General features: G+C 46.3%; 2 protein-coding genes across 5 annotated transcripts in view; one reads left to right on the top strand and one right to left on the bottom strand.

Moving 5' to 3' along the window:
- Positions 1-3,421: 3,421 nt before the first annotated feature.
- On the bottom strand, positions 3,422-11,251 carry LOC128333880 (nodal homolog 2-A-like). The gene is made up of 3 exons (XM_053269920.1): positions 10,555-11,251; positions 5,277-6,076; positions 3,422-4,157 (listed from the first exon to the last, which is right to left on the bottom strand). The coding sequence occupies exons 1-3, from the start codon at positions 10,859-10,861 to the stop codon at positions 4,005-4,007; spliced, it is 1,260 nt and encodes a 419-aa protein (XP_053125895.1). The 5' UTR covers positions 10,862-11,251; the 3' UTR covers positions 3,422-4,004.
- Positions 11,252-22,236: 10,985 nt separating this feature from the next.
- The window catches only part of ASH2L (ASH2 like, histone lysine methyltransferase complex subunit), a 45,803-nt gene continuing 45,280 nt past the window's right edge, over positions 22,237-22,759 (top strand). For 3 of the 4 annotated variants that reach the window (XM_053269985.1, XM_053269984.1, XM_053269983.1), the window contains exon 1: positions 22,237-22,403. In XM_053269985.1, coding sequence (XP_053125960.1) covers positions 22,267-22,403 — 137 coding nt within the window. In that variant the 5' untranslated portion in view covers positions 22,237-22,266. The remainder of the gene's footprint in view (positions 22,404-22,759) is intronic. The other variant, XM_053269986.1, reaches the window with a different exon arrangement.

The raw sequence follows: 22,759 nt of genomic DNA, 5'->3' as shown, positions 1-22,759 counted from the left end.
GGTGTTGTGGCTACAAGTGCTGGACTAGGACCAGGGAGGCCCGAGTTCAAATCCCCATTCAGCCATGACACTCGCTGGGTGACTCTGGGCCAGTCATTGATCTCTCAGACTAACCTACCTCTCAGGGTTGTTGTGAGGAGAAACTTAACTATGTAAAAGAAACTTAACTCTGGGCACCTTGGAGGAAGAGCAGGATATAAATGTAATATCAGACAGATAGATAGATAGATAGATAGATAGATTAGATAGCGTAATGATCTTACACCACTGAATGCATTTCTGAGGAAACAGGCATCTTGAGGCATTCCTGCAGAGGGCAGAGGATGCCCGTATCCCACCCCCCTCAGTGAATAGGGGACTAACCAAAAGAGGGACCCTCTGTCTTTCTGGGATATGCTCTGCTTGTGCCCTCCGGATGCTGCTGATGCCGCTGTTCCGGCCTCCAGCCTTCTCCACCCATTGTCACTGCTGATACCCAATACAAGTATGCCATTGAGTCGGTGTAGACTCCTAGCGACTCCTGGTGCCCACAGAGCCCTGTGGTTGTCTTTGGTCGAATACAGAAGGGGTTTACCATTGCCTCCTCCCACACAGTTTGCGATGATGATGCCTTTCAGCATCTTCCTATATCGCTGCTGCCCGATAGAGGTCTTTCCCATAGTCTGGGGAACATACCAGCAGGGATTCGAACCGGCAACCCCTGGCTTGTTAGTCAAGTCATTTCCCCACTGTGCCATTAGGTAGCTTAATTCCGATCTGGAGGCAGCAACAAAAGTCCCCATGAGCTAGATCCGGCCCCCAGGCCTTGTGTGTGCAAGCCTGGGACAGTGAGAGCCAATTGTCAGTCAATGATAGATTCTCCCCCCCCCCTTTATATAATCTTTATTTATATTTATGATATGGTTATGCCACCCCATCTGTTTGTTCAGGGTGGTTTGCAATCAATCAAAATAACAGATAACGGTCTTTTCGAACAGTGGAGGACATGTTAGTGCAGAGTCAATGAATACGGTAGGCAGCAGAAAGAGCAGGGCACCCAAAGCAGAGGAGCTGGGTGCTGGAAGAGAGTGCAGAGGCAGCGAGAGGCAGAGGCTGACGACGAGACTGGATGCATGCATGCTGCCTGCTACAGCAAGCAGTGGCGTACCCATTGGCCCCAGGACAGAGTGCACAGCCGGAAGGCGAGAGGAAAGGAAACCAGTGTCAGCGCCGGCCTCTGGCCTGGAGGCAGATCCAGGGAGCAGAGGGTGGGGGAGGGGAGGGGATCACCAGGAGGAGACCAGGGGTGTCCCTGGAGGTAAGATGGGAGTGGCGGCAGCCGGCAACACCTGCTGCAGGGGGTGAGAGATGCCTGACCTTTGCCACCCTGCAGAACACTTGCCGCCTGAGGCCGATGTCCCGCCTTGCCTCATGGGGGAGCCTCCCCTGTTTGTTGAGGATGGGTAGCACTTAAGGGTATTCCTCCCCTTTAATATTTATTTCTCACATCGGTGCCTCTGCATAGAATCTTTGCTGATCTCCTCTTAACTGAACATAAGCATTTAAATCCTATACACTGCTTGAAACAGCCTTGTTACAAAATTAAATTACTGCTGCTCTTAATATGAATGAATGGTCTTTATTGCGGTACTTGACCAGATTTCGGCATTATAGTACAGTGTTCACATTCAATGGAGTTGGTACAGTCTGTCAACGGTCATGGTTACATTTAGATAAAAGAAGTTTGCCCAAACCATGGGCACATCCTTACCTAACTGATAGGAGGAACCTTCACTATTTGTGAGCAATGGCACACAATTTAGCACCCAAGAGGTAACATACATAGTCTTATTTGCAAGAAGATAGGTGACATAAAAATCCATTGGTCTTCCTGGTCAGCTGTCTAAAAGGGGTAAAATCCATTTGCTACATGGAATGTGCTGCTTTTAATATTGCAAAGAACTATTAAAGTAAATGTCCTCAGAAAAATTGCTTTCAGTCTCCTCCAGGCGTACACCTGGCAGAATGGATTTTTTTAAAAAAACTAGTGCCAAGAAACTAGAAATGGCCAATATGACAAACTCTCAGCATGCTGGATACTTTAAGAGAGTGGGTGATATCCAGAAAAGAGAAGTGCTTATGCAAACCTGTTGGGCTAGCACAAGGCAGTTGCGTGAGCTAGTTGTGCTAAGTATGGAGCAGTGTTCCCTCTAACAGGAATTCCCAGATGTTGTTGACTACAACTCCCATAATCCCCAGCCAAAAGCCATTGCAGCTGGGGATGCTGGGAGATGTAGTGAACAACATCTGGGCATCCATCTTATTTATTTGTTTGTTATTTCTCTGTGTAAACCGCCCTGAGCCATTTTTGGAAGGGCGGTATAGAAATTGAATTGTTGTTGTTGTTGTTGTTGTTGTTAGCGGGAACACAGTGTTCCAGAACAGTGTTGTGCTAATGCAAGGGTTTCCCAACTGCCATTGTTGCTGGACTACAACTCCCATCACCCCCATGCACAGTACATTGTAGCTGGGGTTGATGGGAGTTGTAGTTCAGCAACATCTGGAGTATCAAAGGTTGGAAACCCCTGTGCTAGTGCAAAACATATTGGCTCTTGTGCAACAGGTGCACAAGCTGTGGTGGTAACCTTGCGCAAGGGTGCAGCTTTGAGAACCCCTGTGATTCTGTACAGCTACATGACCTTCTTGCACTAGTGCAACATTGTCCATTGTGCAAGCATTGTGTTAGTGTCAGCTATTTGACCTATAGTCCTAGTTAAACTCTGCTGCTCTCTAGCCAACCTAGAAGAGTCCTAGGCTATTGGGAATAAACCAGGAGTAGCTGTAGCACTGGGACTAGTTACCTGAAGTTGTGCCAGAATTTTTATCACTGAAAGTCTTTAAGTGCAGGATGGACAAAGGTTTGGCTGGATTTGACAAGGTGGACCTCAATAAACACAGGTGACAAGAGATTATCCCTTTTCCTTCCCAGCTACATTGTCATTTCCAGCTACGTAGGAGGCTCATCTTCAGAGATGGGCACAGAGTTTTGCTTCAGATGCTTTACACAGAACTCCTGTGGGAGGCTGAGCTTGGTGATCCAGGAGGCTCCCTTCTAAGTATTACTTGACGATTCTCTGATTCCAAACCGTGGTGTCCTGCAAAGCCATAGGCCTCTTCCTTTGGGGGGATTTCTGGCCAATTCCCATATGCAAATCTTGGGGGCTCTCTTCAGAGAGCATCACACTAACTTCTTGAAGCTGCCGATATCCTCTGTGCTCTTTACATTCATGCACAAAATAAGGTTCCTCACTAGAGGTTTGGCACGTGCCTACCATCCTGACAGTTACCATGAAACTGACAAGCTATATACAAAACGTGCCTCTTTCATGAAGCAAGCCAAGGTAGGGGGCCAGCCGGACAGAAAGATCACTGTCAGAGCAGCTCTTTGGAAGTGATCTGACCCTTGCAAGTTTTGAAAGGAGGAGTGCCTCTCCTCACAAGAAGAAGCACAAGGAGATAAGTGAAGGCTGAGGGTAACCTTCTCTCCTCCCTGGCCCTGGGCATTTTCAAAGCTTGTAAGGGTTGGTTTTGAATGGATAGCCCCCACCCCGCCAGGGGAAACACAACATTTTTTTGCCCCACCTCAGGCTCTGCAGTACCCTGGACCATCCCTGAAAACAGATCTAGAACCCTCCCTGGAAGAAATTTATGAAAAGCTATAGAGCAAGGTCATTTTTGCTGCAGATGGTAGATGGTCCATGAGGATCCTCTTGGAAGCTGGCTGTCAATCCAGTAAGAAAAACGCCCCTTCTATCACCTCTTCTGCCTACTCCACCTTCCATTCTGATAAGGACTATGTAGAAGAGACCCATGGAAAACATTTGATCTCCATATGGTGAGGACTCTCCTTCACATGATGATGCTCTGGGCTGTTGCAAACGAGATTGGAGGCTAGTCCAGGTCTTGGGGAATTGCTTGCCAGAAGTGCCATCGCATCAGTCAGTTCGTCAAAAGACCCATGGGCCTCAAATGCAGCCACATTCTTCAACAATCATATCCTCATGGTGATGAACTGCCATATCCCCTTTGTCGTAGTATAGCATGGACAGTGGGCTCAGCTTGACCGGGGCGCAGGCTAGACAAGGCACTCGGTTGGGTTGGTATAACTTCAGCAAACTCTGTGAACACCGAGAAAGTTGAGGAACACATTAGCTCTAAGAAATGATGAAGTGCAGTACTTAAGAGCATGACCAGTTATAAGCCTGGGGGAAAGCTGTAAACTGCTTTGGGACTATAGGAAAAAGCAGGATGCAAGTCAAATAAATAAGTAAATAAGCAACCTGGCACACTCTGGGTTCAAGTCTCAGCTCAGTCACGAACTCATTAGATGCCCACCATGGCCAGGGTGGGGGCCAATCCATTCACCACCCCACCTGGGGCATTCATAGGAAGATAGGAAGCTGCCTTATACCGAGTCAGACCATTGGTCCACCTAGCTCAATATTGTCTACACCAGAGGTTCTCAACGTTGGGTCCCCAGATGTTGTTGGACCAACTCCCATCATCCCCAACCAAAGGCCACTGGGCTGGGGATGGTGGGAGTTGAAGTCCAATAACGTCTGGAGACCCAACGTTGAGAATCCCTGGTCTACACTGACTGGCAGTGGCTTTCCAAGGTTTCCAGAAAGTCACAGAGCACCAAATATATGGATTCACATCTCAAAACCGGAATTTCCAATAGAATCCAAATGAAATTAAACCCCCTTTTATAATGTAACAAAGATATTAACGAAATATTTAGCATCCAAATAAAAACACAAAATCTTTTTAAATTCTATATTTAATCCAATACTGTGAAATTATATAAGGCGTAATTTCAGATTGGATCCTATGGGGAATTGCAGCCTCCAAGATTTCAGGCAGGAGTCTCTCCCAGCCCTACCTGGAGATGTCAGGGAATGAACTTGGAACATTCTGCATGCAGTCATGCAGATGCTCTTCCACTAAGCTATGGCCTCATCCCTCTAAGGGGGAATATCTTTCTGTGCTCACATGTGGTCACCCATCCAAATGCAAACTAAGGTGGACCTGCTTAGCAAAGGGGACAATTCATCTTGCTATCACAAGACCAGCTCTCCTCCCATAAAACCACCTCTCCTCCTTCATTCATGTGCCCCACCTAGGCAAAAGAGTATTTGCCATATCCACATGTTTAAAAACCCTCGTCGCTTCTGTGGACCCATCTTCTGGCTCCCAGGGGCCTCTGCAAAAAACCCTGGTGTCTAGCCTCGTCTTACCTGAATATATGCATGATTGGTTGGCCTGAAAGTCTCATCCACAGGCGATGGGCAGTCCCCCTCGCACCGGTAGGCGTTGAACTTCTTGGGGTACACAATCCAGTCCCCCCAGCCAGTCTGCTCAAAGTCCACCATCATGTCGACCTTCCTGCACAGAGGTCTTCCCTCCTCCCCCAAAGTGCTGCTTCGGCGGCCAGACCCTTTAATCCTCTGCATCTGCTTCCGGTTCCGCCTGTGCCGACGGCCCCCGCCTTCTCTGGAGGTCTTGTCAAACATGATGCGCTTCGACATCTCCACCATCCTGATGAGACTCGGGCTTCGAGAGACCTCCACGGGGGGCTTGTCTTTGGAGAAGACAACCAGTAGGGCTCGGTCTGTCCCGCGGTTGGTCATCAAGGGTAGTGCCTGTCTAGAGTCATGCCCAAATCTGCCTTGGAGTTCAATGGCGTCTCCAGCACCATAGGTCTTGGGCAGGTTCTGCTGAACGTCTGGGATGTCATTGCCAGAGGGCACCCCTTGGTGGAGCCAGAAGCGGAGGATGCTGGTGACATTAAATACTTTCCAGGAGGAGTGGTTGAAGGAGGGGCTGCTGACTATGGAGCCCAGGAAGAATTGATCCATGCAGGTCTGGTTCCCATGGCAGGTGCGGTTATGGCTGTGGTAGATGCTCACGGTGATGTTCCTGGACAGGGAGAAGGACAGCAGGTGGACCCTGAGCTCGGCCAGCCTCACTTCATGACTGCTGGAAATGGAGGTCATGTCGAAAGAGAAGGCCCAGTGGTCCTCAAGCTGGCAATAACCTAGAAGGTAGCAGAAGGATACTGGTTATGATTACGGGAACAATGCAAGGGCCTTGAGATTTCAGAGGACCTCATCAGGACCAGTGTTCCCTCGAACAGGGGTTCCCAGATGTTGTTGACCACAACTCCCAGAATGCCCAGCTGCAATGGCTTTTACTTGGGGATTCTGGGAGTTGTAGTCAACAACGTCTGGGAATCCCTGTTAGAGGAAACACTGATCAGGACTCCTGGGAGGAACAAGTGCAATAGGCAGGGTGTGTACAGACATACCGTATGTACGCAAATAAAAGGCAGTTCTGAATTTAAGAGGAGGCCTTAAAAGATAGACGTTAACTCCCTGCCTGACCCTACAGCACCACACCACTGTCCAGGACACACGACAACTTTACTATGCCCTTGCCATGAAGCCACCTTCCTCAAAGCCATTTTTCAACAATTGATTAGAATAAGGCTGGCCTACTCAACTTTGCCCCCGCCATTGTTTTTGGACTACAACTCCATTGTTGCTGGGGATTATGGGAGCTGTAGTCCAAAAACAGCTGGTGGGGGCATAGTTGAGCAGGCCTGATGCTAGTACATCCCAGGCAATGCAAAGTTGGAGAGCAGTGTTCCCTCTAACAGGGATTCCCAGATGTTGTTGACTACAACTCCCAGAATCCCCAGCTGCAATGGCCTTTGGCTAGAAATGATGAGAGTCGTAGTCAACAACATCTGGGGATTCCTGTTTGAAGGAACACTGCTGGGCACAGACCATGTGAGAATAAACTAACTACCATATTTACCTGAATCGAAGATGACCTTGAATTTAAGAATCTTTTAAAAATACCAGTTAAAAAGTAGGTTATACCTGTATTTACCCAAAAGGAAGAGAGGACTCTGAATTTTGGACAATCTCCCAATTTCTAACATCAAAGAACTTGGGAAAACCCTAGTCTCGGATTCAGATAAATACAGCCAAAGTCTTATTTTGGTACAACCGTACACACCCTTGGATTTCCGTATGAGAGTGATACGTTTCGGCGCAATGGCTAACAAGCTGGGATTAAATCGGGGCAGGTTGGAGGCTCTCCTGATCAGAACTGCCAATCTGGCAATAGTTTATCAGCCAGTTCTTGATGGAGCTGGCTGTACTCCCCTATAAGGATCAGATTTACGGCATGAGGGTCCTCCCAGACCTAGCATTAGCAGCCAGATCCCCAGGTGTTTGCCCTGGCCTGGGCTGCTATATTTGGAGCACTTCTCCTTTCTTTTTTAAAAAAGTGCTGACTCTTAAAGTAAAGTTGTGCCATCGAGTTGGTGTCAACTCCTGGTGACCACAGAGCCATGTTGGGTCTTAAGCTTTATGTATTTCTACCTAAGTCTTCTAGCCACCTAATGGCACAATGGGGAAATGTCTGGATTAGCAAGCCAGAAGTTGCCGGTTCAAATCCCTGCTCATATGTTTCCCAGACTATGGGAAACACCTCTATTGGGCAGCAGCGATATAGGAAGGTGCTGAAAGGCATCATCTCATACTGCGTGGGAGGAGGCAATGGCAAACCCCTCCTGTATTCTACCAAAGACAACCATGGGCTCTGTGGTCGCCAGGAGTTGACACCGACTCAATGGCACACTTTACCTTTACCTAAATCTTCTAGTCAAACCACTGTTCTGTGCAGGAAATTGCATGCTGGGAGCCACCATGGAGTGATCAGAATGTTGGCAAGGACTGGGGAGACCTGCATTCAAATCCCCATTCAGCCATGAAACTCACAGGGTGACTCTGGACCACCCACCCCCATCTACAAAATGAGGTCACTAAAACTGGCCTACCTTACAGTATCGTTGTGCGGCTGGGCTGATAACATGCATTCAAGGTCCTTTGAAAATCCTAGATAAATGCTATTCACATGTCTAAAGGTGGGGCATTACTGACGGCTTTAAGATACAGGGGCAAAAACAATTTCACATTAAATCCTTATTGCCTTATCCTGAATTTCTATGATTTCAGAGGGCATTTGTGTTTGTGTGTGACGGTGTTTTCAGGGAATTTGGTTGTAAGCTGCCATGAATTCGTTCATGAAGAATGGTGACACATATTCAATCCTGTTTGAATAATTTGCACATTAATATGTTCAGTCAGTTCCAAATCAGTGGTACTCTAGATATTGCTGATCTACAACTCCCATTATCCCCAGCCAAATGAAATGCAGCTGGGGTTGATGGGTGTTATAGTTCAGCAACGTCTGGAGTACCACTGGTTGGGCACCCTGTTTTTCACAAATAATAAATAAAACCATGGAATGAATGAATGAATGAATATAATAATGGCATCACTTCCACATTATGTGTGTGAGCAATAACCATAGAGTTTAACTTCCTCTTGCCTCCACCAAGACCATTATTAACACATCACATTGATTAATTGGTGAATTAGGTCATGGATCTTCAAAGACCACAGATAAGCAGATGATCTCATTAAATGCCCTTGTGATTTGAGCTCCTAACACCCTTTTATACTTCACCCAAGACCTTTGTAGTGTGATTTGAAAGAGACAGATAGCAATTAAAGACTTTAGATTTTTCACTTCACAGCTTTTGAAGTTTTAACAAATCACGGGGGGTGGGGGGGTGGGGAGGGAACAATGGGTATTATTTTGTGTACAGTTATGTTCTGACTCAAGAATAGAAGGGGATTCTTGTGTACGTTATTGTAAATTGAGAAGAAATTCAAGTTCCTGCCTCAGACAGTTGGGAAATCCTAGAATCAACATTACCAATTTATAAAAGTTGTTCTGTCCCTAAAAGCCACCCACTGACCTAAGAGCACCCCAAGAACACAACATAAGGAGATCCTTGTTGGATCAGGCCCAAGGAGTCCTCTCTAGTCCAGCATCCTATTTCCCACAGTGGCCCACCAGAAGCCTCTGGGAAGCCCACAAGCCAGGAGATGAAGGCATGCCCCCTCTCCTGCTGTCAAGACACCTGGTTCTAGTGCCATAGGTGTCACACTGTTTAATTCCTTAAAGATCTCTTGTTCTAAATCTCTAGACTCATCCAAGAATCTTCCCCAGCTTGGGGTGGAATCCAGTGCAGGATCCTCAGGACCCCATTCCCATTATGTCAAACTCTTGTACAATGAGTGTACAGTCTACACAGGTCCATATCTGTACACAGGTACAGCTATCCACACATTATGTTGAACCTAAGTACAACACTACACTTCTTAGCTGTATCATGCATTTGAAGGGCCCAGATCCAGGTTCACACTTAACATCTACAGTCACTCACAGGAAAGCATGCATGAGTGTAAAAACATCTGTACACTCTGCAACATAATGTCTGAATAGGGCTAGGGCAAAGCATGGCTGGGCTCAGACCCAGAGTCTGTTTTAAACGTCAGGGCTCAGTTCTTCAGATACATGTATTGAAATAATACAGGAGAGTCTCTGAGCATGTGTAAAGTGCAAGTCCTTCACCAATGAGTAACAACAGCCTGAAAGGTCTGGGATTAGTTAGGAGTCTCAACCTTGGGTCCCGATGGTGTTGGACTACAACTCCCATCTTCTCTAGCCATAATGGTGAAAGTTGAGACCCCCTGGATTAGAGGGAAGGTTCTCAGCTCAATGGGTATGACACAGGGCTACGGGGGTGGGTGCGCAACGGGGACAATCTGCCCCAGGCCCCCACAAAAGCAAGGATCCCCCAACTTTGTACACACATGCATAAGTCCCTTTAGGGACCCCCCCCCAACATCACAACAGCCCCAGGCCCCATACATTGTAATCTGCCCAATTTTAATTGTAAACCACCCAGAGTTTTGGGCGGTATAGAACTATTTTAAATATAAATAAATAAATTTGCTGGCATCCAGGCAGGATTGAGAGAGGTGAGGATCTCTTTTTTTCTTTTCTTTTTAGGATTATTTTTAGAGGAGAATTTATTCTTAGAGGAGGATCTCCTCAGATCCCTGCTTTCCCTTTCTTTGAATGCATCCCAGACCACAAGATTCCCCTTCCTATGCTGGCCAGTCACCAGCCAGAGAAAGTGTGGGTACCACTTTATCCTCTAGTGAGCCATAGGCCAGATCAGCCTCTCTCCGCATCCCTCCTCCGGGGCAAACAGCCCACCCAGCTCCTCTTCCCCAAGGCCCTCAAATAAACAAGAGGCCAACTTTTGTCCCACCGCCTGGCCCTTGCCAGATGTCCAAAAAAAACCCAAAACTCCAGCGCGGATGTGGATTAGCGAGCTCCCTGGGGGTCTCTCCTTTGCAGACGTCTCAGGCCACAATCCACAAAAAAAAAGCCCCCAAGAGGAGAAAGGGGCCCCCTTTAAACTGCCCCCCCCCACCGCCACAAGGGAAAGGGCTGATAAGCATCGACCTTACAGGGAGACTCTTGGAAATACAACACTGAGCATCAGACGGGACAGCAAGCGAGGGGCAGGGAAAGGAAGCAGGGGCCGGGGAGCGAGGGACCCCCCTGCCCCGCAGAACTTACTTCTGGCAGCCAGGCTGAGGACGGAGTCGGCTTCTTGTAGAGCCCAGCCTTCCAGGATGGGCTGGCCCAGGTGCCTCCCCGCCAGGAGGGCCCTGTAAAGCTGCATCATGTACGCCGGGTACCTGAGCGCAGGATGAGGGCGCTTTAGGCCGGCAGGGGCTGCAGAGCGACCCTCGTCGGAGGCCGCGGGCTGGAAGGGCCCCGCTTCTTGCTGCTGGAGGGGCGCAGGAGGCTCTGAGCTAGCCAGGCTCAGCAGGACGAGCGTCCAACAGGGCAGCTGCAAGGCAGATGTCGTCCCGGGAGGCATGGCTCGCGGGGATGCTCCGGGGCGTCTTTCTGACTTGCGCGTCTTGGCTTTCTCACGCCGAAATCAGCGCTCGCTCTCGCCTGTCTTTCGTTCTCTCTGTCTCTCACTCTTCTTTCTTTCTTTCTTTCTTTCTTTCTTTCTTTCTTTCTTTCTTTCTTTCTTTCTTTCTTTCTTTCTCTTCTCTTCTCTTCTCTTCCTTTCACTTGCTCGCTCTCCTTTTCCTTCCTGGCACTGTCGCTCTCCTTTCCTCTCCTACATCTGGAGGGCCTCCGGGGGTGACTGCCTGCCGGGCTCCAAGCAGCGCCCACCGAATGCGGCTCTCCACTCCAGCCGGCCGGCACTTTATACCTGATGCTCCGGCCACCCTTTGATGTCAACAAGCTGTCAAACTTTCCGCCTCCTCCGCACGGTGCCTCTTCCCCGGCGACCCCCCTCCCCCCGCCCTCCAGGGAGGGAGGGAGACACAGAGCAGGCGATGAATTGCCGCGCCCTCTCGTGCGGCATCAGCCCAGAGTGGAATCGAAGTGGTTTCTTCTTCTCCTCCTTCTCCACAGATGCCTGAAAGTTGCCCGATCCTGACGAGGTGGTTTTTTCTCCTCCGATCTTTGCAGCCTAATGTTCAAAGCCCTGATGTTCTGACACACTCTATTGAGAGAGAGGAGGACTCCGGATTAGGGTGGCCATCGGTCAGTTTGGTTAGCTCTGTTGGCTTTTAATCTGGGGGATTGATTTGTGAAATTAAGACTCTGGGGGAGAAAGATGCTATGCTCTCTCTTCCACACCCTCAAAGTATAAAGTAGAATCCTCCCTTGTGCATTATTCTAAGGTGTGCAGGATAACCCTATTTGCAGGTTTATCTATATTTGGATCCACAGAGTAGGTGATGCTTCAGTACAAGGATTTGTATGTAACATATACTTTCCCCCAAACCTATAACTTTTAGAAACAAAGACCTATGGTTCCCCCTCTACAACCACCACCACCACCACAACCATGAAATGCAAGCCTTTGCTCTCTGGGACCTTGCACGGAGTCAGTCTGAGAGTTAGTTCAGAAGCTATTGGTCTACACCAGGGGTTTCCAACCTGTGGTACTCCAGATGTGGATGAACGACAGACCCCATCATCCCCAGCTTAACCCGCTCCCCATGGATCGTGGGAACCACTGGGCTCACTGGTGAGCCCCGTTTCCTCAAAGCGGGTCACCCGCTTCACTCCCCCTCCCCTTAGCCCAGGTTAGCGGAGAGAGCGCTCCACTAACCCGGGTTCTATTGCAGCAGCACAGCTCTGTGGCGCGGCAACACACGGGGAGGCTGAAACATGCTTGCGCATCCTGGAATTTCTGGGGGTCGTGTGGCTCCCGATCCTTACAGCCCTCGCCGGCTCTGTGGGCTGCCTGAACGATCATCATCTAAGCCCGCTCTCCCCACAAACCTGCTCTTGGCGAGTCTCACTGATCATGAGAATTGCCTCTCCATCTAGCAACCCAGATAGATTAACAGTAAAAGAGGTTAAGTAGCTGGACACTGGTGCAATAGTGCTATCTGCCATTCTCCCTGGTTCTCCTAAATGGATAACTGCAGCAGCCCCTAGCAGCTCTCTGCCTCCCTTACTTTGAGGTCTTTCACGCAACCACAAATGGTGTCCTACCCAGGTTTGGGAACTGTGTGTGCTCTCAGTTTTTGGTTGTGTGGAAGCAAGGTAGGAGGAAAAACTGGGTAGAAGTGATTGTGTGGAAGCAAGGTAGGAGGAAAAAGTGGGTAGCTTTTCCTCCTACCTTGCTTCCACACAATCACACGGGTTTTCCTCTTACCTTGCTTCCATTCAACCAAAAGTTGGGAGCATACACAGCTCCCAAACCCGAGAAGAACACCATTTTTGATTGTGTGAATGGCCTCTTTGTGTTGTAGATGAGAACAACCGTTTTTATTAGAGAGATTGGCAACATTAATATTAAAGGACTGATTTCAGCCCATATGGAAACGAAACTTTAAAGAAGAAGCTGGACCTATATGGATATGTATTAAAAGATATGGGCTATGAACAAGTGAAAAGGGTTTTGTGGCAACAGATTTTGGATTTAGAACAAGAAGAGCTGAGCTGAGTTCTGGTGCATCTTTGGGCATGGAGGCTTTTACCCACAGTAATAATCCTGACTATTATTCATCATTGGTAATGCAAAAATATCATAGCATTTATACTGGGGTTTGTTTGGGTGTACTTCCTTCCACTGTAAAAGAGGGCAGATAAATAGGATGTCTTATTTATCTTATTTATTTATTATTTCTCTGTGTAAACTGCCCTGAGCCATTTTTGGAAGGGTGGCATAGAAATAGAATAAATAAACAAACAAACAAATAAACAAGCAAATAAATAAATAAAGAAGATGTATCAAGAACATTTCTGTCCGTGTGGAACTAGTACCATAGAGATCATTGGTCATGTGCATTACTACATTGTAATTTTTATTCTGGATGTATTACTCTTTCCCTTATTAAATAACATGCTGGGTGGTGAAGATGAATTGTACATTACATAGCTTCAATCTGATCCAGGATTTGAGGGGACCTATAACGGAACCAAGTTTTGTGTAGCTGCAATGCGAATCTTCCAACAAATCTTGGCTAACGAGATAATAGAGTGAGATTAAGATGAGTGTGGCTGCTGCTTGTTTGTTACTTTATTAATTAAGCAATAAAATCTGCAGATTCTTTTACAGTACTGTTACTATTCGTTTTGAAGGATACTGTGTCCCTGTATTATCTCGGCATTATTATTATTCTATTTCTGTACTGGTTAGGAACTGTAATAAAGTATTTGATCTGACAAGAAAGATCCTTCTTATTGCATTTGAAATTTAGTCTGCTATCAATATTCTCCACAACTTCAAAGGCATTTGTGTCTATATCGGGTCACATGCTCCAAAAGATGAAACAATGCATTTGGGTTGATCTACTTTGTAGTCCTCCCTTTGATCACAGCTCATGCCTTAACACCACCAGACCACCCTTTAAGAACTCAGTCCTGCCTACATACATATGGTTGAGAAGGGAAACTGGTTGATTGTTGGCTACAGTGCACGGTCTGTTGTATGGTGGTTTGGAAGCTAAGAGTCACAAGCCTTCTTTTTCCTTCTGATCTCAGAATGAGTGCTAGTTTTCTACTTCACTTGAAGAAATGATGTGAAGAACTGGAGAGATTGCACCCTTGCACTCAAAAGCAATTGTCTAAATAAGAGGCACCCCCTTACTTTTGGAGTGCAATCCACATTTGCCTTAAGGCCACTGGCAAATATCCCACTCCATGGCAGATTCTGGATGGACTGTTTTGTTTTCTTCAGAACACTCTCCACTCACCTGGGGTTACAAGATGGGCCTGGAATTCATTTGATGTATGCTGGGGGAGAGAGCTGGTCTTGTGGTAGCAAGTATGAATTGTCACCTTTGCTAAGCAGGTTTGCATTTGAATGGGAGACTACATAGGAACATAGGAAGCTGCCATATACTGAGTTAGACCATTGGTCTATCTAGCTCAGTATGGTCTACACAGACTGGCAATGGCTTCTCCAAGGTTACAGGCAGGAGTCTCTCTCAACCCTATCCTGGAGATGCCAGGGAGGGAACTTGGGAACCTAGGTGGTCTTCCCAGAGCGGCTCCATCCCCTAAGGGGAATATCTTACAATGCTCACACTTCTAGTCTCCCTTTCATATGCAACCAGGGCAGACCTTGCTTAGCTAAGGGGACAAGTCATGCTTGCTACCACAACACCAGCTCTCATGTGTGAACACTGTAAGATATCCCCTTTAGGGGTTGGAGCCATAGTTCAATGGAAGAACATCTGCCTGCTTGCATGAAGAAGAGCTCAGGTTCACTTCCTGGCATCTTCAGGTAGGGCTAGGAGAGACTCCTGCCTGAAAACTTGGAGAGCCACTGTAGACAACACTGTGCTAGATAGACCAATGGTCTGACTCGGTATAAGGCAGCTTCCTAAGTTCCTATAAAGGGAATGTGTTTGCTAAACTGAAAAAGCTACATTGATCTGGTAATTCCTGAACAACTTAGTCACTTGTGAACACGACACCCTATTAGATGCAAATACACCTTCAGATTCTGGGCCTATGAATAAACTGAGTGCAAGGACATTATAAAGGTTGCTTCTATCCTGCCTTTCTTTAGAATTGGTGTCTTTTATTCACTCAGGGTTTACAGAGCCTCCAGATGATGCTGTTGTCAAATTATTGCAGTCCAGGGTTTTCTCTGTTGCCCTCCTGTGCTTTTTCAGACCTGATTTGTCAGGGGTGTGGGGTGTGTGCAATTAATTGCAGGACGACTCTGTTCAGTGTGGTTGCACAAAGTGCCACTGAGGCTTTAAAGGGGAACTGCCCTTCCTTTTAATGGTTTTAACCTCTCTTTAAAGGTTCTGCAATTCTTTTGCTTTTTGCTGATAAGGGCTGGAGACTTAGGAATGAATTGCCCCTGGAATATGCTTTCTGAACTGGCCTTGTGTCAGTTGCTGTTTCTCTGGGAATGGAGGAGGCTTTAATTACTGGTTTTCCTATTTGTTTTTCTTGTGAAATAGTGAAAAAATAATGATGAAGAAAATCAAGAATTAAAGCCTTCTCCCACAACCAACAGAAATGAACATGGGGCAATTCAGAAAGATGACTGAAGGGGCAATTAATCACAGATTCCCCAGACTGTTAACAGGAAGCTGTTTTGTTCTGGTTGCCCGCAAGGGGAGGAGAGGAGAACAGACTCCACAGGACCTTGGATAAGTCCAAGGGAGCAAGCCTTTGGCCATTGTGGCTGGGGATGGAGAGAACTCTCGTCCAAAGAACAACTGGTGACCCAGGTTTGAGAACGTCTGGACCAGTGTTCCCTCTAACAGAGGTTCCCAGATGTTGTTGACTACAACTCCCAGAATCCCCAGCTGCAATGGCTTTTGTTTTGGAAGTTGTAGTCAACAACATCTGGGAATCCCTGTTAGAGGGAACACTGCTCTGGACTACCTCAGTGCTTAGTCCTCCACCACCCTTATGGAACCTAGAGGAAGGCCCAGTCACCCTGTGGCAGCAAAATCCTCCTCACTGCCACATCCTAGAGAGTAAATGCCAGGGTAACGGAGTGATTGCTTAGCAAGTGTGGAGCCAGCATGGTGTCATGGTTAGAGTGTTGGGTTAACCATGGAGACCTGAGTTCAAATCACTGTTCAGCCATGAAATTCACTAAGTGACTTTGGCCCGTCACTTATCTCATTACTGTCCCTATAAGCCACCCACTGACCTAAGAGCATGCCAAGAAACACAACGTAAGAGCCCTGCTGGATCAGGCCCAAGGCCTCTCTAGTCCAGCATCCTATTTCCCACAGTGGCCCACCAGAAGCCTCTGGGAAGCCCACAAACCAGGAGATGAAGGCATGTCCCCTCTCCTGCTGTTGCTTGCCTGCAGCTGGGATTCAGAGGCATCCCAGTTGCCTCTGAAAACAAACAAACAAACAAACAAACAGACAGACAGACAGACAGATGAACAAACAAACTCTGTCTCTGAGCCTGGAGGTAGCATAAAGCCATCAAGACTAGTAGCTACTGATAGACTGGTCCTCCATGAATTTGGCTAACCCCACTGAAGCCATCCAATTCGGTAGCTGTCCCCACATCCCGTGGCACAGAATTCCATAGATTCATGATGCGCTGTATTAAAAAGTGCTTCACAGGGTTGTTATGAGGATTAACATAACCATGTACACTGCTCTGAGCTCTCTGGAGGAAGCAATACAACATACGAAGCGAGGAACATACAAATACATACAATAAATAATTTGCCATAATTTTAAAAAACAAATATATATTAATTATAAAATAAATACTTGTGCAAATTATTTTAATAACTGGCAAATAATTTTAAATGGGGTCCAGATATTCCTATCCCTCGCCAAACCTTTGGGTTTGAGTAAAGCTATTGTTATTTATAGATCCTTTTTCCCCTAGAGGAACTAAAAACAGGAACATTCTTTCTTGACTGCCTGTTACTGCCTTGGACCGGTAGCAGTTTCCTTACTCCTCTGTCCAGACTTTTCAGTGATTATAGGCTTTTAGTGCCACCAACTGGCTTCAAAGTTTTTCTTTCCTGTCTGAAGGGGTCCTGTATACACCAGCAGACCAGCATGTCTGTGTCGCTGCTGCTGCTGTTACCATAGTTGTGGCTGATAGCCAGAACTAAATTACTCCTGAGTAATCCTGTTGAAATTAAGTAGTCCTGAGTACTTACTTCTGAGCTCCCGAGTACTGTACTCTTGCAAAGCACTGTTGAGTAACTGTTTTTGAGTAACTCAGATGTTTTGTTAGGTTATCGTTATTTACTGTTTTGTCCCTGCCCTTTTCTTCATGGAACTCCGGGCAGTGTCAATGGTCCCATCCCTATTTTATCCTCTCAACAACCATGAGTTCTGGTGGAAATCGAGGGCTAGTTCTACATGTGGGGGACTGATGCCTATGAGCATATAGGGAACCAATGGCTGGACTGCATTTTGAACCCATTCTACCAGTACAGATTTAACACTCTACCATCTTCAACACCCAGGTATTGACTACTTCAGTGAACATCATCCGTTGATTTAGGGGAGATTGACTAGCTTGGCATGTTGACAGGCACCCTGGGCTACTTTGGTCATTCAGCTAAGAAGTAGTTCATTGGCACGATGTGCATCATTCCTCCATTTTGAGACCTATGCAGCAGAGAAGCATGGGGTTGGTAAGGATAAGAACATTGTGAACATTAAAGGTAAAGTGTGCTGTTGAGTTGGTTTCGACTCCTGGTGACCACAGAGCCCTGTGGTTGTCTTTGGTAGAGTACAGGAGGGGTTTACCATTGCCTCCTCCCGCGCAGTCTGAGATGATGCCTTTCAGCATCTTCTGATATCGCTGCTGCCTGATATAGTAGCAGCGGAGATTTCAACCGGCAACCTCTGGCTTGATAATCAAGTCATTGCCCCGCTGCGCCATTAGGTGGTTATGTTGGCCATTACCAGTGGCAAAGATCTTCCAAGTCTTTTCAGCACCTTGGCAATAGACAGCAGCATAGAAATAGAAAGGACGGATACATGGTGGATATCACAACTGGCAAAGTTCTTTCAAGTATTTCAGCACCGGACAGCAGCAAACAGAAAACCACAATTAGCAAGGGCAGGATTAGGGCCAATTTGCAATATTGGCTGCTGTAGCTGGGGATGATGGGAGTTGTAGTTCCAAAACAGCTCAAGGGCCAAAGCTGTGCAGCCCTGTTCTATAACTATAGCAGTACATACATTCACGAATATTAATACTACATTCATAAAGAGATTACTTGTTCATCACATATATCATTCTTTGCATCATCTCGTGAAACATATATTGTTAATTGGTTTTATATTGTTTTTATCGTTTTTGATTTTAACTGTTTAATTGATTTTAATTGGTTTTATTTTAATGTAAACTGCCCTGAGCCATTTTTGGAAGGGCGGTATAGAAATCAAATAACTAACTAACTAAATAAATAAATAAAATATGGACTGAGGAAGGACTGAGGAAGGAGTTTCACAGTAGGAGGCATCCCACAGATTGTGCACACGGTTTCAGAAGTGCAATACTCGTCTGGAACACAAGCTCTCTAATTTTTCCTACCTGTGGGCAGAATGAGTTTCGTTCTGGGCGGCAGTATCAGGGCAGTGTGTGCCCACATGCATTCAGAGTGGGACCTTCTTGATTAAGCCTGAGCAGGATCTAAAATTAACTGAGCGGACATCAAAAAATCAAAACCGCCTTGGGGTTTTCTTTTAACGAAAGGCGGTATAGAAATGTAAAAATAAATAAAAATAAATAAATAAATAATGTGTGAGCGCGCACACATCCGTACGCCTTAGAGGGAACACTGCTCCCAACATAGCGGAACAAGCTCCAAAACTTCCTTGTACTACCGTGACACTAGCCCAAATGTCAGGCATTATATTTAAAAGATAAACAAGTGAAGTAAGTTTGCGATAAGCATCCATGATAGAACTTTAACCACCCTTGTCTGTGGTACTATCATATCTGGCACACTATTCCAGGATGCTTGAAAAGTGATCAGTCCTTCTAGATGCCCTTTGGCCAGTTCAAAGTAACCACAACAAAGCCCCGCTTTGCTTTGAAGATGCCATTGGATTAATAAGGAATGCTGCTTGGGTGCTTAAAAAAAGAGTTTATTTCATTATCAGTTATTTTGATTTTGGGCGGGAGAAAGTTTTTTTCTTTCTGGGATGTCTGAAAACACATAAAAAGTGAAGGGTTAGTATTATCATAAATTATTTCTCTCCTTCACACAGTTAGTATAACATTAGTTGTTCCACAGATTCAATAAATCAGTCAGTCTTTATTACGGTCCTAGACCAGCACAAGAATAAAGGCATGGAAAAAATGTCAAATGTATCACAATCTAAAAGATCATTATTAGTCAATTACTGTCCTACAAAAAATTGTGTATGTATACACACACACACACACACACACACACACACACACACACACACACACATATACTGTTACAATAAAATTACAAACTACATAGCTTATAAAGCCACCATGTCTTATGCAATGAGATTCAATCAGTGGCATTAACACCTTGACTATCTATCAAGTCTGTAAAATTGATTTATATTGTATATGGTTCATGCTATGATCAAGGCTCAGAAGTCACTGAAGACAATGGGAGTTATCAAGAACTTCAAAGGGCATCTTAACCTATGAGTGGATTAGTAAATGCAAGCACTTTGAAGAGAAAAAACATTTTTGAAGTAATTGTTTTGGTATTGATGACAGCTGTGTAAAGAAATAGATCCACATTACATTTTTCATTTGAATTATGGCGACATAGAAAAATTCAAAGGAGCCATTGTTTTATCAACAGCATCGTGCTGTGAAAGATTGCAGATCCAATTAACCCCAAATTTGGTATGGACTGATCAAAAGTATCAGTGATCAAAATATCAGTGATCAAAGTATTCCTAGTAAAATTGTGTTAACTGCTCACCCCTGCTAACTTGCCAAAGAGGCACCTTTTAACATGGTGATTCTCTTTATTTAGCAGGGGGAGTGTAACTTGCCCTATCCACCCCTCAGTTGCTGGTGTCTAACGTGTTTCTTTTTAGATTGTGAGCCCTTTGGGGATAGTGATCCAGCCAGCGTGGTGTAGTGGTTAGAGTGCTGGACTAGGACTGGGGAGACCTGAGTTCAAATCTCCATTCAGCCACGATACATGCTGGGTGATTCTGGGACAGTCACTTCTCTCTCAGCCTAACCTACTTCACAGGGTTGTTGTGAAAGAGAAACTCAAGTATGTAGTACACCGCTCTGGGCTCCTTGGAAGAAGAGTGGGATATAAAATGTAAAATAAATAAAATAAAAATAAAATCTTATTTATTTATTATTTATCTGTGTAAACTGCCCCAAGCCATTTTTGGAAGGGCAGTATAGAAACTGAATAATAAATAAATAAATAAATAAATAATAACTGAATGAGTGAGTCGCTTCCATGAAATCAGGGACAATCTTTGAAATGTTTATTTCATTTTTTTTGAAATATATATATTCCAAATGTGTGTGTGTGTGTGTGTGTGTGTGTGTGTGTGTGTGTGTGTGTATATGGAAGGAAATATGTATATGGAAATATATATATTTGAAAATATATATTTTATCCTACATCACAGAAGATAGCAGATCTTCACATTTAGATACAAATACTGAACATTTTTTATTTCTACATACCTCAAACTCCCAATGCTAAACTTTGTAGAATTGTCAAACATTATAAAATGAGTTAAGTTTCAGTTGAACACTTAATAAATATTTTCCATTTTGTGGTGGTTAGATTTGTACTGAGATAACTTTTTCTTTAAAAGGGGGGATACAGGCTCCATATTTGAAAAGTGTGGGAAACCCTATATGTTTACAAAGCTCAGTCTCTCTTGGTTCTGAAATGAAATGGAATAAAATAAGGGGGCTAAAGGGGTACGCCCACCCAGGTGAAACCATCAGATGCAGAAACAGAGTCTGTGTATGACAGAGGGGAAGAATAAACTGAGGGTCTGAACAGGGAAGGGGCCACAGAAGGAGCAGCAAGTTTGGTGTGTAGGGGGGTGATCTATTGGTTCAAGCCCCCACCCCCATTCAGCCAGATCTCTTGAAATTCTGAGAGGTCCCCCATGAATAAAGGCAACGCAAGAGAGTAAAGACCTAGGCTAGAGAGTCACATGTGGAATCACAGGGTGGTGGTGCCAGAAAAACTACTGTGTGGGGGTTTGCAGAAATTCACATACACTGCTTACAACCACCTTGTAAGGCAGGCCAGTATTCTGGCAGTAGCTCATCAGTAGAGCAACTGCTTTGCCTGCAAAAGATCCCAGGTTCAATCCCTGGCTGCATCTCCTGGTAGAGCTGGGAAAGACCCTTGCTGGAAACCCTGGAGATGTGTAGCCAGTACTGAGCTAGACGGACCAATGGTCTGACTCTAGGGCAGTTTCTTATGTCCCTACGTCCGTTCTGAAGATGGGTAGCCCAGTGGTGGAGTATCTGCCTTTGCACGCAGAAGGTCCCAGGTGCAATCTCTGGCAGCATCTCCAGGTAGGGCTGGGAAAGACTCCTGCCTGGAACCTTGGAGAGCCGCTGCCAGTCAGAGCAGACAATACTTAGCTAGATGGCCCCATGGTCTGACTCGGTATAAGGCAATTTCCCAATGTAAGCGCTGCCTGTGTCCCTGTCTGAGTGAAATTTTTACCTACATGCTGCTAAGTGTGTGGCTGAGCTGCTATTGGTGCGTGGTGAGGGCGGGGGCCGGACTAGTGCCTGGGCTGTACCACTTCAGATTGCAAATGGGGAGTTGCATATCGGAATGTCCCACCATCCAAAATATAACCACCCACCTCAAACCATACAACACACACAAACGTGTGCATGGAAAGCATGCTTGTCAGACTCGGAAGAGGTGGGCCCCGATGCTTGTTTTATTGATTTTTTTTACATTTATATCCCACTTTTCCTCCAAGGAGCCCAGAGCGGTGTACATGGTTATGCACAAAAATCCCCGTGTGGTTTTCTATAGGCAGGGATGGTTGTTGTATAGAGGAGCATCCCCATCTGCAGTCTGAAACGTTGCAATCGAGACAATCAGTAAAAACTAGGGGGAACTGTGAGGGTGGAGCTCAGTGTACACCTTCGCTTATTACACTCCCTCCACACTTGAACTGCTAAAGCAATTCCACTCCGCACGCCTGTCCTCCTGACAGCCAGTGCTGCCCCTTTAAGAACAGGGAGGGAGGCGGGGGAAAGGAGGGGGTAACTATACACCTTGCGAGAGTTCGCTGAAGACATCTCGCGAGATTTGGGTCTAGACGGAAGATGGCGGCGGCGGGAACAGCCACCCCGGGGCCGGAGGAGGGCGGAGAAGGGGAGAGCACGCCACCGGCCGCCTCGGAAGCCTCAGCCGGGGACGCCTCGGGGCCAGCCGAGCAAGGGACCGGAGACTCCGAGACCGGGTGAGGCCTGGCGGCTCGGGCGAGAGAGCCAAAAGGGCATCTTCGACCCTATTGGCTAGGGAGCGCTGTCTCCCGCCGCAGGTGTGATTGGCCAGAATTCTGCCATCCGTCGCAGATTGGCCGGAACACTTCCCCTCTTTAGCCACTGAGCGCTGCGTTTCTTCCTATCCCCGCCCCCTTGCCTTCCAGTTAATTTTCCCAGTGCCAAGTTCCAATGGCGGGCTCCTTTTCCCAGCCACCTCCCTTCTTGCACTCATGGCCTTTTGTCCTGCGTTCTTTTGCTCCTTCTCCCCATTATTCTAACCCAGTATTTATCCCCTGATTTTCTTTTTCCCTCTAGAGAGTTCTATTTATGG

Source organism: Hemicordylus capensis, chromosome 8 (assembly GCF_027244095.1).
Source record: "Hemicordylus capensis ecotype Gifberg chromosome 8, rHemCap1.1.pri, whole genome shotgun sequence".
Lineage (NCBI taxonomy): Eukaryota > Metazoa > Chordata > Lepidosauria > Squamata > Cordylidae > Hemicordylus > Hemicordylus capensis.
The sequence above is the reverse complement of the archived record's forward strand: the minus strand, read 5'-3'. Positions and strand labels throughout refer to the sequence as shown.

Bases quoted from the DNA above. Each gene is read 5' to 3' on its own strand.
- LOC128333880 (XM_053269920.1), bottom strand. From the start codon at position 10,861: ATGCCTCCCGGGACGACATCTGCCTTGCAGCTGCCCTGTTGGACGCTC. The intron at 6,077-10,554 runs GTAAGTTCTGCG...GCTACCTTCTAG, and splicing joins CCTCAGCCTGGCTGCCAGAA to GTTATTGCCAGCTTGAGGAC. The intron at 4,158-5,276 runs GTAAGACGAGGC...CGGTGTTCACAG, and splicing joins CCAATCATGCATATATTCAG to AGTTTGCTGAAGTTATACCA.